Source organism: Electrona antarctica (assembly GCF_951216825.1).
Source record: "Electrona antarctica genome assembly, chromosome: 14".
In the NCBI taxonomy this organism is placed as follows: Eukaryota; Metazoa; Chordata; class Actinopteri; order Myctophiformes; family Myctophidae; genus Electrona; species Electrona antarctica.
Window position 1 is genome coordinate 25,327,204 of NC_136795.1, and position 14,406 is coordinate 25,341,609.

The following is a 14,406-nucleotide window of genomic DNA, read 5'->3' on the forward strand; positions in this document are numbered from 1 at the left end:
GTGGTTTTCAACCTTTTTCACATCAACATACATATATTTGTTTTGCAAAAAGGGTGAAGTTTCCCTTTAAGTAAAAGTATGAATACTGCAAAGTAGAAATACATTGCAGCAACAGTACAACAAAAAGTATTGGCATTAAAATAAAAAACAGTAAAAGTACTCATTATGTGAAATGCACAGGACTGAATAAACATAAACTACTCACTTCAGCCCTCAGCCCTTTTCAAACATTTTATACATTAGAAATGGGACCTTCTGCATAATGCTTTCTACTTTTGGTACTTTAAGTACATTTTTATACCAATACTTTTGCACTTTTTCTCGAGTACATTTAGAATTTTGAATTGAGTATTTATATATCGCAATATTGATACTTTTACTTAAGTAAGAAATAAAAACTAGTACTTTTCCACCACTGTTGCGCTGCGGGGAGGGAACAAACATAGAGGTATGTGTGTGTGTGTGTGTGTGTGTGTGTGTGTGTGTGTGTGTGTGTGTGTGTGTGTGTGTGTGTGTACCTTGTCTCCAGCCATCTCACTGACAGAGCGGTGGGTCTGGATGGTCTCCAGCTGGTCCAGACACCAATCCAGCTCATCCAGAGTCTCCCGAGCCATCTGCTGGTACGTCTCCTCTTGAGGGTATACGCAAGAACGCACACGGGCACACACGCACGCGCACACACACACACACGCACGCACGCACGCACGCACGCACGCACGCACAGACAGACAGACAGACACATAGTTTTTAGCCTACTTTAATAGAATGGCAGGCATTTCTAATTTAATTTATATATAATTATTTATTTTTTCCTTGGAAAGAGACATGGGGAATCAGAGAATAATTTGCATATTGGATGACATGACAGTCACTGTTGAAGTACAGAAGTACAGTACTTAATAAATGTAGGCTACTTAGTTTCTTTCCACCACTTTGTGTGAGTATGTTTGTTAGAGAGAAGAAAATCTGTGAAATTTCAAGATTTAAAAAAAAAACTATATTCTGAATCAAGCAGTGTAATCAGAGTAAGCTGTTCTATCAACATACCAGAGAGTGTAGCCTGAGGTACAGTGGGTTGGCTTGTCACTGGCGACCTCCTGTGGACAAATGGATCATTACATTAGATGTGAAACGATACTCTGCTGCCACCTGCTGGTAACTTATTACTCCAGCTATTCCAGCAACAAAAGAACATTTCAGCAGCATGTATTTATTGCATCATGTTGTAATGCATTCATGTTGTGCATAAAAAGAGATAATGTGAGGGGGACACATTCCATGCCGAGGGCTTTAAATATAATGAAAAGTACACATTTGGTTTAAAATATCACATGTTTGAATACAGATAAACAGCCTCCGTTTTAATCGCATGCATTCAAGTGGCCATTTTTTTTTTACAGAGCCTCTGCTCAGCTCTCCTACAGAAGTGGCTAGAATTTTTTGTTCAGGTTTACACAATACAATCCCCAGTGTTTTAATTTAAAAAAGGGAGGTATTTCCAGGGCATAATAAGAGTACCACAGACGAAAAACAGTCCAAATTTCATTCTGACCCCTCCACGAAAAGGCCTCGTTGTCCTGAACCCTTATCTATCATTTATACATTATGGATCAATAGTGTGGACTTAGACAGTTTTTCGTCTGTGGCATAATTCCATGGCACATTGTGTGTGTGTGTGTGTGTGTGTTGTGTGTGTGTGTGTGTGTGTGTGTGTGTGTGTGTGTGTGTGTGTGTGTGTGTGTGTGTGTGTGTGTGTGTGTGTGTGTGTGTGTGTGTGTGTGTGTTTGTGTGTGACTGTGTGTGTGTTCAATGTTCTTTTTCTACAAATGATTATTGAAAAATGGGGGTCGTCTTATAATCAGAGACGTCTTATATTCGGCACAATAAGATATATATATATATATAAAAATATATAAGAAATATATATATATATACAGTATATATTGATGAAGTGCTAAAAGCCTGCTAACTCATTTTCCCCTGTCTATTGAATTACAAAGGGAGGTAATTTTAGCACTATTGACCATCCCAATTGTCTGCATGCATACAGACTCTGCATGAGATATACAGTACATTAGGCCCTAATGTACTGTATATCTCATGCAGAGTCTGTATGCATGTACGCCCCCTAATGATTAGGGGGATATGCGGCGCTAAACATATTGAAAACACCAACGCCAAATAACACCACTGATTTTCTCTCCTCTCGCACGGTCTTAACAGGAACGAGGATATCTGATACTGTTGGACCATAAATGCATTCCGGTGGGACCACAGACGGGCTAACACAAGCAATGGCACACTACTAAACAAATGGATGGGCGTGACCAGAGTGATTTGGCAGGGCCGACGGCAGAGTGACCAGAGTGATTTGGCAGGGCCGACGGCAGAGTGACCAGAGTGATTTGGTAGGGCCGACGGCAGAGTGACCAGAGTGATTTGGTAGGCCCGACGGCGGAGTGACCAGAGTGATTTGGTAGGGCCGACGGCAGAGTGACCAGAGTGATTTGGCAGGGCTGACGGCGGAGTGACCAGAGTGATTTGGCAGGCCCGACGGCGGAGTGACCAGAGTGATTTGGCAGGGCCGACGGCGGAGTGACCAGAGTGATTTGGTAGGGCCGACGGCAGAGTGACCAGAGTGATTTGGCAGGGCCGACGGCGGAGCCATGATGATGATACTGACTTGTTTGTGGGTGTCGTGACATTGGCGAGGATGGTGAAGTTGCTTCTTACAGTTCGTAGGCTGGCCAACACCTGGATAAGGGAGGGGGGGGGGGGGGGCAGACAAGATAAAGTCACTACACTTGTTAGACAGAAGTACCTGTAACAGTGGACATGATGGCCACCAAGTGTCACCATAACGATAAAGCACAATTAATTGCCTTGTTATTGAAATGTGCTATACAAATACAACTTCCTTGCCTTCACCTTGCGTTCAAACGTTGAATCATATTTTGACCAGGAGTTTCTATACTTTCAACTCAAGTACTGCGGTTGAGTACTTTTTTGTCCACCACTGCTAATTACCCAAACTTTCAAAGGCATTTACAACAACAATATTTGCCTTTTAAAGAGTATGGTAGGATATATGTAGGATTGTAGGATGTAGGCAGGCTACAACAGTATGTGTTTTCTGTCTTGAGTTGAGCTCTAAAAGATGCCCTATGCATTCATGCAAATGGCAAAAAAATCTATTCTATTCTATTCTATTTTATTTTCATGACAGCCAAATTGATATGAAACAGTAGTGTAATGTTACTTGGTGTTATCAATGATCCTAATTAATTTAGCAGCGCAGTGACTCTGTTGGACCTGAATGGAACACAACCTCCATCAATGTAACACCTGTGAAGAAAGTAACATTACACTGCCAAAAAACTGTTAACCATGCACTACACCCTGCCTATGTACTTAGTTGTTGTACGACAAACAGGCTGATGTAAAAGGATCTAAAATAGAGCACAACGCATTGTGAGCTTCTATTTTCTATTTTCACCACCTTATATACTGTAAGATAGAACATTATTTTGTTGAACATTTTCACCTATGACATGACATAGCCAGATCAGGGACGCCAGGTTGAACGTGGTAAGCACATACCTGAGCAAAAGGGGTGACTATCATGTCTTCGACGTGGCTGTGGAGAGAGGGATGAAAACAAAGGAAAGCAAGTAAATATGAATGGGAGTGTTTAGGATGGACAAACACAGCTGCGTTGCTAAGTGCGTTAAGGTTGGTCGGTATAGCTGTGAAATGGTTGTTTACGTGTAGGACTGTGTGAATCTAAACAGAGCAACGGTGCCGAAATTTACTGATGGAAGGTTCAGAGTCAGACGGTTGGAATTTACAGAGAGATGAGCCATGAAATACAGTTGAATGGCCAATGCTAACAGGATCTGGTATGATTTCATTAGCATAATTCTACTGTAATTACAATGTTATTCAATGTCAAGCAAGTGGGCTGTGATTGTTTAGTGTGTGTGTGTGTGTGGGTGTGTGTGTGTGTGTGTGTGTGTGTGCGTGCGTGCGTGCGTGCGTGCGTGCGTGCGTGCGTGCGTGCGTGCGTGCGTGCGTGCGTGCGTGCGTGCGTGCGTGCGTGCGTGCGTGCGTGCGTGCGTGCAGGCTAGATATGCATCAAATAATACTCTAAACCAGTGGTTCCTTTTCAGGTCAAGGTCCACCAAATTCATATGTATTTGGCCGTGGACCGCAGTTTGAAAGGATTTGGTGCCAGTGAGCCCATATTGAGAACCAGTGCTCTAAACCACTGTTTCCCAAACAGTGGGTCACAGACCAATTTGTATGAGTCACGACTCGAGTAAAATCTTTTTTATATATATATATTTTATACATTTTAAAACAAACAAACAAAAAAACACATCTAAGAAATTACAGAAATAAAAAAATATCATTGTGAAAATAGCCGATCTATAAAAGCTTGTTATATTCTGCTATTCTCACCAGTTTGGGTCCCGGGCAAATGTCTAATATCTCTTTTGGTTCTTGAGCTAAAACGTTTGGGAAACTGCTCTCTAAACACGCACCACAGGTGACCATGTGGTCCGTGTGATGGAGTTAGAACAAAGACCTGGTACTCACCCCTCACTGTTGATGGAGGAGTTGCGTGACATGGTTTTGGGGGACATGTCATAGTCCGAGTCTGAGCGATACAGGAAGGACTCCCTGCGCTGGGGGAAGGAGGTGGGGTGCAGCACCAACCCAGGACTCGAGCGGGCGTCCATGGGACTGCGGCCAGGTGACGGACCATTCTCTGAGTCAAAGCTGAAGGGGACGAGAAGGTGTAAAATTAATTTAACCAATTTACACAAAACAATCATCACAGAGATTTAGGCAACGAGAAGTCCTGCGCGCTCAGCCAGGAGAAGCTAGAAGGGCTGGTCGGTGCTCAACAGGGACAACTTGCATCAGAAAAGATATAATACCTGGGCACTTCAGGAGACCACCCAAATAAAATTAACTGGAGCACTCGACTGGTCTGCACGTTCTTTATTGTTTTGCAGGGGTGACGTTTCGACTTTCATCTTCCTCAGAATCAAAGAATCAGAGATTTGTATGCAGGAATATTAGAGTAACTCAGGATTAAAGTCCAGGTGTATTTTTCTTTTCACGCCGATGAATTCAATCTGAATGTGTTTGTCGGCTATTAGGCCTGTATGGCGAGTGATTTCTAAAACGGATGTGCCCAACTGCCCATTGTTGCCTCTGATAGCATTGTTCCTAAGGTGCCTGCAGGGTACTGGGTCCGTCAAAACCAATGTGCACTTCAAACCGTAGAAACCTTGGCGTCAGTTTTGATCAGGCTATGCACCACGACACACACATCAAGTCGCTGACCCATATATGTCTCTTCCACCTGGGAAACACTGCAAAACAGTTGTCTAACTTGTCTCACACCCTCTGTGTTAGAGATGATTACCTGTATATTCATGCCTTTGTCTCCTCACGCTTGGAATATTGCAAATCACTTTTCACCTTCAGAGTAAAGCATCCATGTATTGTCTGCTGCCAGACTGTTAACCAGCTCCAGCAAAAGGAGTCACATTACATTACTCAGGTCCTGATGGCCTCCGGCTCTACATGTAGAGCTCTGCATGGCCAGGCACCTGAATATATCATTGACCTGCAGGAGCCTAAGGTCTGCTGAACAGTGTCTACTTGAATTATTCCACTAAAAATAAAAGATGACTGAGCCTTTCATTCTCTAAGCCCCCAAACTTTGGCATGCCCTTCCACAGGTCTTAAAGATGGAGTGCCACGATTTTTTTTCCACCCTAAAACATGATCATCAGGTATTATTATAATATAAGGAGGAAGAACTTTTTCCAAAAAGTTTACAGTATTTGTTAAAATCATACTTTTATGTGGACACGCCCACCAGTTCATTAAGTATGCCTGGTTTGCCTAGTGGGTGGTGATGGGTGGTGATCCACCTGAACTGAAGCCGCACCCACAGCTGTAGTTGTATGATAAAGGGGGAGGGGTTAGGGGAGGGGCTGATAATTGGCCCGTTTGACTGTCAAGGGTTCAGCCTCCAGGAAGAAACCCTAAATACAAAGTTAATACACCATTGCACATAAAAACGACTCCAGGGTGTCTAATGAAGTACTGTCACCTCATAGACACATGCAAAAATAGGCTAGATATATTGGGGGATTGTACTGTGTGTAGCCTATCCTACTACCCATGGGAAGATAGACCTGGCCAGTGGGGCCAGCTAGTGCCTTTGGGCCCTTGACTACGACAGTCCGTTGGGCCACGAAGCCTGGTGACAATTAACTCAAATGTATATATCAATGTGGGCCCTCAGCCTATACAGTGTGTCCCTCCTAAATCATATGGCCGTAATAGGGCCCAGAGGCCTCCTATAGGGTCCTTTCACCACAACCCCTCCTATATGGCCATAACAGGGATCCCATCTCTCAGTTTTTATGTTTTACATACAAACTATATCATGTTGTTATCATGTAGTAGGTAAGAATATATCTTGTACAATAAAATGTGTACAGGTGCTTTCTTGATCTACAAAAACCTTACAACCGGAGTAGTAGTGTGTTTGCCTTGCCCACCCGACCAGGAAGATAATTGGCCTAGGGCCCCTGTGAGTCTTAATCCGACCCTGCTCCTACCAGGTTACAGTTGTTGTATTACTCAGGAAAGGAAGGTTGAAGGAGAAAGATATGACAGCTGTTTTTAATTAACATTACAGACATGACAGGCTGCTGCGTGTATGTTCAGATAAGGCTATCTCTGGTCCAGAGCGTTAGCGAGTTCTCTGGAGGACCAGAGTTAAGATAAAACATGCTCAAAACGAACGTGTCGCACAGCGGCAGTTTCTGTTAGGTTGAAGATGGCCTGTTGTTAAGACGTCGGGAGTGAAATGATTTGAGGGCACGACGAGACAGCTGTCCACACAGCATCAATCCAGCACGACGCTGATTGACACTGAGCCCATAATGCACTGGGGCCACCTCTGCCAGATCCGCTCGACAATGACCTTCTCACAAGATGACGGTAAACAAAGCCGAACACAGAAAGGTCCTCCGTCAGGTCAGTCGCACCGTGAGCACTCCACTGTTGTTCACAAAGACCCGTAGCGACAAAGCAGTGTTTCCACCTACAACAGCTCTTGAATTCAAACTAATTCACACCTGTACTTCAATCTAAATTAATTATAAGGGCAGTGATATACGTTCTAGAATTGGCGAGGATGGTTTTGGCTTTCAAATGATATAACGTCAATAATGTCAATTTAAAGGCCATTTTCTAACTTTCACTAGAGTGAAAATAAAATGTTATGTTTTGAAGCAAACGTATTAGATTCTTCATTAGTCGTCCAAAAAAAAGAGTGTCTCAAACTTCAAGCCAAGTCCTCAAACTTTTTGTTTCAACTACCTTCAACCTGGTATCTCTATTTTGGTCATTAAACCGTACTGTAGGAGAAACAAAACAAATGATCTAAATCAAAAACATACTAAAATAGTAAAAATAGACCATCTACAAGCTCACGCCCGCGTTGCGATGGGACACGCTGTGAGCTTGAAATCGCTGTTTTTGTCATAGGTGAAAACGTGAGTAGGGCTGAAGTGTGGGTTAAGCTTACGGTAAGTGAGGTGTATGAAAAGACATGGCAATTCTCTCATTAGGAAACTCTTTCTATTGTGGTAACAGCACACAGACAATTTCTCCACTTAAAGGCACATGTCAAACTAACCCTTTAGAAATCAAAGTGGCTCTAAAGAGAGGCTATCCCACACGGTACTGCCACCACCTCTATCGCCCATGGTTTGCAACCACAATTATACAACTAAATAAATGGCAACACTCTTCACAATAGACCCGTTATCGATTTCCAAACTCAAAGAACACAGCAATAACACAGCTATAAACTGTAGTGTGCATGTGCCCCGAGGCATGCTGGGAAAGTCCATCTTCGTCACATTGGCAGACCAAATAAATTGAGAGCGACACACACTGTTAAAAAATGGTCCGAATAGGAACCACTCTTAACCCATTCAGGCCTGACGTCGAAATTTAAAAAAAAATGTTTTCTAAATCATGTCAATTTTCTGAAAGATTTGAGGCACATTTTAACGATTTTAAAAAAATAGCAGACCTACAAGTTCATATGAGCTTGTAGATCTGCTATTTTTCAATAGCTAAATCATAACATAATGTTTACAACACCAAATGGGGTTCCCGCCCAAAATGGGTTAAGACATAGGAACAATATGTGAACATGGTCCCAGAGATCAAAGCTCTTTCCACAGTAATAATTAATCCCCATGTATCAGTATCACCATTTCGTTCTCTTAGAGAGAGAAAGGTGCCCTCTTTCATTTGAAGATAATTGATATACTTGCCTTTAACAGGAGTACGGCTGTGTTAATGACATCTGATATTATATATGTTTCTTATGCATTTATGTAAAGACATGTTACTTTGATATAAAAACGATTTCCTGGTAAGCTCTGCTCATGGAATAGGCCTAAGTATTGGCCAGCAGCACCACTACTGTGAGCTGACGAGCATGTACACCAGTGTGTGAGTGTGCATGTCAGTCGTTTAATCGATTTCACTTTACGTTCTGTTCAAGCGATGTGCTGTGTGAATTATTTAATATGTTACATAGAATAAAAACCTCTTCTCTCGGGATGCTGGGAAATATATAGGACGCGAGTAACGTTATAATCTGACATCCTTGCCTATGTCACAATCTGGGTTTAACGCTAACCCGAGTTCACATCCTTTTTAAATCCAGTGGTGAGTTTAGAATCTATGCGTCTATTCTCTATGATGTAAAACATATCACAAGTGTATGCTAGGGGAGCCCTCTGCAAACTTTATTCACTGACTAATCCATCAAACTTTCAGATTAATTGATGAGAGTTTTAAGTCAGCATTTAATAATGCTGAATCTAATCTGCTGGTGACTGTAGGTATCTGTAGGAGTGACAGCATCTTGCAATAGGCCTGGTCTACAAGATTCACTACACCACCAAAATACCCTTGTACTGTACCTGTCTAAATACTTCCTTAATTTCAACGACACCAGAGGGAGTTCAACAAACCAAGTGCAACCCAGATCCGGCTCAAACAAGGGATTAAATTAATTCCGCTCCTACGCCACTAAAATGTAGAACGCCCTACCAACAGCCGTTAAGAAATGTGAATCCCTTGACTCCTTCAAAACCGCTCTAAAAGAGCACCTATGGATGGCTGAAATTCGAAACTGGCCCCCGTAAAAAAATAAAGAAATGCACCACTCAGTTCACATGGGTGTGATTCTTTTCTTCAATAAATGACCGTGTATAGCCTGTGAGTAAGAGACCAGAGTGTGCATTATTATCATCCCTATCTTTAATAATAATAAAAACATGACATTTATATTACTTTATATTACTAAGGATGTATCCATTATATTCACCACTATTCACTAATTCAGCTAGAACAACAAATTGCTGAAAGGTTCCATTAAATACGCCCTTGGGTAGCTCTTTGCAATATCAAAACAAATGTTTTTCTGCCTTGCTCTGTCTCACACACACGTACGGTCGCACGCTGGCACACATTCATAAATACCACCCTAAAATCACGTTAGCACTCCTCTGGACGTGTTAAAGGGACGGTCAGACAGCCAGGTCTATGAATCTGGACACAGAGCGTTACACACAGAGACACAGTGGGGTTGGACATATGAATCTGGACACAGAGCGTTACACACAGAGACACAGTGGGGTTGGACATATGAATCTGGACACAGAGCGTTACACACAGAGACACAGTGGAGTTGGACATATGAATCTGGACACAGAGCGTTACACACAGAGACACAGTGGGGTTGGACATATGAATCTGGACACAGAGCGTTACACACAGAGACACAGTGGGGTTGGACACATCGGGAGCTGTACATGTACCTGTAATAACAGTGAGACGACGAGCGCCTGCGCTCCTGAATGCTGCGGTTGAGTTTCATGCGGCGGAAGAGAGCGGAGCCCCCATGTCCCCGAGGCTGATCGGGGGACACGGGAGAGGCCTGGGTGGGGGCATTGGAGGTGGAGGTGGTGACAGGAGGGCTCTCCAACAGGGTCAGCTGTCGTGTTAGCTTCTTCTGACTCATCTCTGCCGCTTTTGGTCCCAGCGGGGCAGAACAGTTCAAGAAAAACGTAACCCCCCCCCCCCCACACACGAGCACACACAAACACACACACACACTGTATTCAAACCACTTCAAAGTGGTTCAGATGTCTGAGATATAATGTGCTGTCAAATCCTGATCCTTGCCTTATAGTCCTGGTTTCCTAATCATCTGAAGAGTCAAAATGCACGCATCCCTGCAGGTGCTGAACTTCCAATTTCACCCTCTCACTATGTCCCCTATAGCCTTTACACAGATATCTGTGTTTGCAGGTCTGTTTGAGGCTCGCATGTCAGCGGTGTGTCTTTGCGGTGCGTGCAGTTCCTGTCTGAGCCAACCTCTTTTCAAGTTGGTGCTTCTGATATTTCACCACCTCGGCTCTCTCTCTCTCTCAGCCCTGGCCAGGGAGCGGCCCGTCACGTTTCTTGGCTGTCCTTGGTTCTCCACCTCACTGGCGGCTCCTCCCCCTCTCACCCATCATGCCACTGTCAGCATAGCATACATCCCAGGTGGGCTGGTGGGTCATCATTTGGGAATGTTGCCTAATTTGCCTCTTTCTCCATTTGACTTTTTGGTATCTAGATCTGTTCATTTGCCCCTGTCCCTCACGCCCCCCAACCGCAAGCATGGGCCTCTCACACTCCTTATCTTGCACCTCGCAGTTCCTCTTGCAGTAACAGGAAGACAGTATACGCCTATACGGTACAGCAGACCAAACACTTAAGACTAGAGAAAGAGAGAACTACAGAGGATTTTGGATGGAAGTAAGAAATCACCCCATAAGGCGGAAGAGGGAAAGCAGAGAAAATAAAGACAACAAAGATGGGTTGAGTCACAGCCCTGTGTAAATGTTTACATTTTCCACCAAAGTGCATGCGAGGTTTGCGCCCAAAACATGTTGTATTTTGACATCAACAGCATTGCTCAGCGACCGCACATTCCTTGGCCTTTGGCTATGAACAGATTCAGACTCTCAATCTAGCGTACTATACTGTGGGAAGGACAACTGGACCATGAAATAGCTTAGAAGGAAGCACACAGGGTTTACCAAGCAGTGGTGGAAAGTAACTAAGTACATTTACTTAAGTACCAAAGTAACTAAGTACATTTACTTACAGTAAGTACCATTTTGAGGTATTTGTACTTGAGTCCACTCCACTACATCTCAGATCCAAATATTGCTACTAGTTACTTTGTAGATTTTGATTATTATTACAAAACATATACATTACCCACTTCAGCCCTATACATTTCAGCCATTTTGAAATAGCAGATCTACAAGCTCACAATGCAATTTTCAAGATATCTTTTTATGTGAAATGAGACATTCTGCATAATGAGTACTTTCTACTTTTGGTACTTTAAGTATATTTTGATGCCAATACTTTTGTACTTTTACTCAAGTAAAATTTGAATTTTTGACTTTTACTTGTAGTATTTCTAAACTCAGCACAAAAAGTTCGGAAACTTAACTTTGGTCCATTATTTCTCTACTTTAATAATACCAATTGGTATTATATTTTATATCATTTTAATCATTGATTAGTCACCTTTACAACGAGGTACAGCTTTTAGGCGTTGGTGGAATGAGCAACACAGCCAAACGTGTGGGTTGCACCCCCAAAACAATTGCCAAAATGGCAAATGGTTGGTATTCAAACCTTGCTTTGAGTTGCTTAGTGGATTGGATGATTGTACTCTCTCACAGTAATAAGGGAAAAACAACACATATTGGCCATTTTTACACATTGTTATGGAACTAAGTAGCGGGTGGAAGATCTAAACGTAGCCGCAACACTTGGCACCTCCTCCTCATGCTGGTCACCAACCTAGCCACATTTTGCTGTGGGATGGCGTCTCATTCCTCAACCAAGATTTCAGTCAGAGAAGGTGGTTCTGTTGGTCACTCAGTCTCTAGCACGTACAGCACGTCCAAGCTGATCCCACAAGTGTTCAATTGGGTTGAGGTCTGGACTCACGGCAGGCCATTCCATCCTCTCCACTCCCAAATTCTGGAGGTACTCTGTGATTATCCTGGCTCTGTGGGGGTGAGCGCTGTCATCCTGGAGGATCATCAGATTAGGTCCCAGATTCTGAAGATATGGGATTGCCAGTTGCCACTCATCCAGATATCTCTCTGCATTGAGATTGCCTTCAATGTTCTGTCTTGCCTGTGAGAGAGATACTGCCCCATACCATACCAAGCTGTTGTGGCTGCGTAGTGCGTATGGATCTTCCACACGCTACTGAGTTCCCTAACACTGAGAGCTCCATTTTGCGCCACCCTTATATCTTATCCCTAAACGTATTTGCCATTTTTTACTGTTTTGAAAAACATTTTAAAATAGTTCAACTATAGCCGACCTACATCGAGACATTGTGAGCTTGTAGTTCGGCTATTTGAACTATTTTAAAAGGTTTTTTACACATTGTGTACACATTTTGTTTTCACATGTTTTACACCTGAGTGTAAAATGAATAAAGTGTAAAATATGTGTTTGTTGTTTTTTCATTATTACTGTGGGAGAGTGCAATCATACAATCCACTAAGCAAGGGTTGAATACCAAGCATTTTGCCATTTAGGCAAAGTTTTTGGGGGTGGAACGCACACGTTTAGCAGTGTTGCTCATTCCACGAATGCCTGGCCCTTACAAGCCGTACCGGCTTGTTGTAAAGGTGACTATCAATCAACGATTAAAATGATATAAAATATAATACCAATTGGTATTATAAAATGTTTACAAAGTGAAAAATTGGACACTTTGGAGAAGCACAAGGGGGCGCTACAGTGTAGAAAGCCCTCGTGGCCTCAGCCGAGAAATAATGGACCAAAGTTCTGAATTTTTAGTGCTGAGTTTATATTGCAGTATTTCCACCACTAGAAGCACATAGGGTCTACCAATTAACTCACAGACGACACAGAAGACAACAATTTATTAAAGGCATGAGCAGTTGTTTGTTGTTGTAGTTTAGTTTTTCTTTTACTATTTTAAATCAACAACTGGCCATATAAAGCCTTTTACTGGTTTCTTCATTTGCAGACTCAGTATGCAGAAATGTCTCACCCCACTGGATATAAAGATTGTATAATCTAAAAAGATAAACAATGACATTTGATTTAACTATATACTTCAGTTCATTCTGTGCTATGATCTCTATCACATTTGTTTTGCTGGTGACAGTGTGTGTGTGTGTGTGTGTGTGTGTGTGTGTGTGTGTGTGTGTGTGTGTGTGTGTTTGTGTGTGTGTGTGTGTGTGTGTGTGTGTGTGTGTGTGTGTGTGTGTGTGTGTGTGTGTGTGTGCACGTGCGTGTGTGTGTGCGTGCATTATTATTATTGTGTGTCAGTATGTGTGTTTGTCTCCCGATATGCTCTCTCTCTCTCTCTGCACGCACGCACGCACGCACGCACGCACGCACGCACGCACGCACGCACGCACGCACGCACGCACGCACGCACGCACGTGCACACGCACACGACACACACACACACGCACACAGTATAGTATAGATGGGGTTAGGGCACCTCACCTGCCACCTGTGCATGTGAATATGTGTGTGTTTATGATGTTAGCGTGAGAGAGAGCATGTGTACGTAGTACTACACAGTGGAGTAAAGTAACTAAGTACATTTACTTAGGTACTGATACTTAAGTACCATTTTGAGGTATTTGTACTTTACTTGGGTATTTAGAATTTCCAATACGTTTACTTCTACTCCACTACATCTTGGATCCAAATATTGTACTTTTACTCCACTACATTTATTTGACAGCTTTAGTTACTAGTTAATTTGTGGATTTGGATTATCATTACAAAACATACATTAATCACCTCAGCCCTATATACATTTCGGCCATTTGAAAATGAGTTCGCAATTTGAGCTTGTAGATCTGCTATTTTCAAAAGATGAGACATAACGTTTGGTACTGTAGGTACATTTTGATACCAATACTTTTGTACTTTTACTCAAGTACATTTTGAATTCTGGAATTGTACTTGTAACTGAGAAAGTAAAACATGTGGCCTGGGCTGGCCGAGCGGTCCAGGCACCTGGGCTGGTAATCCAGCCTGACAGCGTGTCGTGGGTTCGAGTCCCGAGCCAGACGACCCTTGCTGCGTGTCTTCCCCCCCATCTCTCTCCCCCTTTTATTTCCTGACAAACTACTGTAAATATATCCATAAAGTCTCTCTCCCCCTTTTATTTCCTGTCAAACTACTGTAAATATATCCATAAAGTCTCTCTCC

General features: G+C 42.8%; 1 protein-coding gene across 1 annotated transcript in view; it reads right to left on the minus strand.

The window, feature by feature from the left end:
- pde4a (phosphodiesterase 4A, cAMP-specific) overlaps positions 1–10,159 on the minus strand; it is a 29,602-nt gene extending 19,443 nt beyond the window's left edge. Inside the window, exons 1-6 of the mRNA XM_079519399.1 lie at positions 9,939–10,159; positions 4,600–4,782; positions 3,601–3,637; positions 2,684–2,754; positions 1,048–1,097; positions 519–631 (exon numbers count right to left, since the gene is read on the minus strand). Coding sequence (XP_079375525.1) covers positions 519–631; positions 1,048–1,097; positions 2,684–2,754; positions 3,601–3,637; positions 4,600–4,782; positions 9,939–10,141 — 657 coding nt within the window. The 5' untranslated portion in view covers positions 10,142–10,159. The remainder of the gene's footprint in view (positions 1–518; positions 632–1,047; positions 1,098–2,683; positions 2,755–3,600; positions 3,638–4,599; positions 4,783–9,938) is intronic.
- Positions 10,160–14,406: the final 4,247 nt, after the last annotated feature.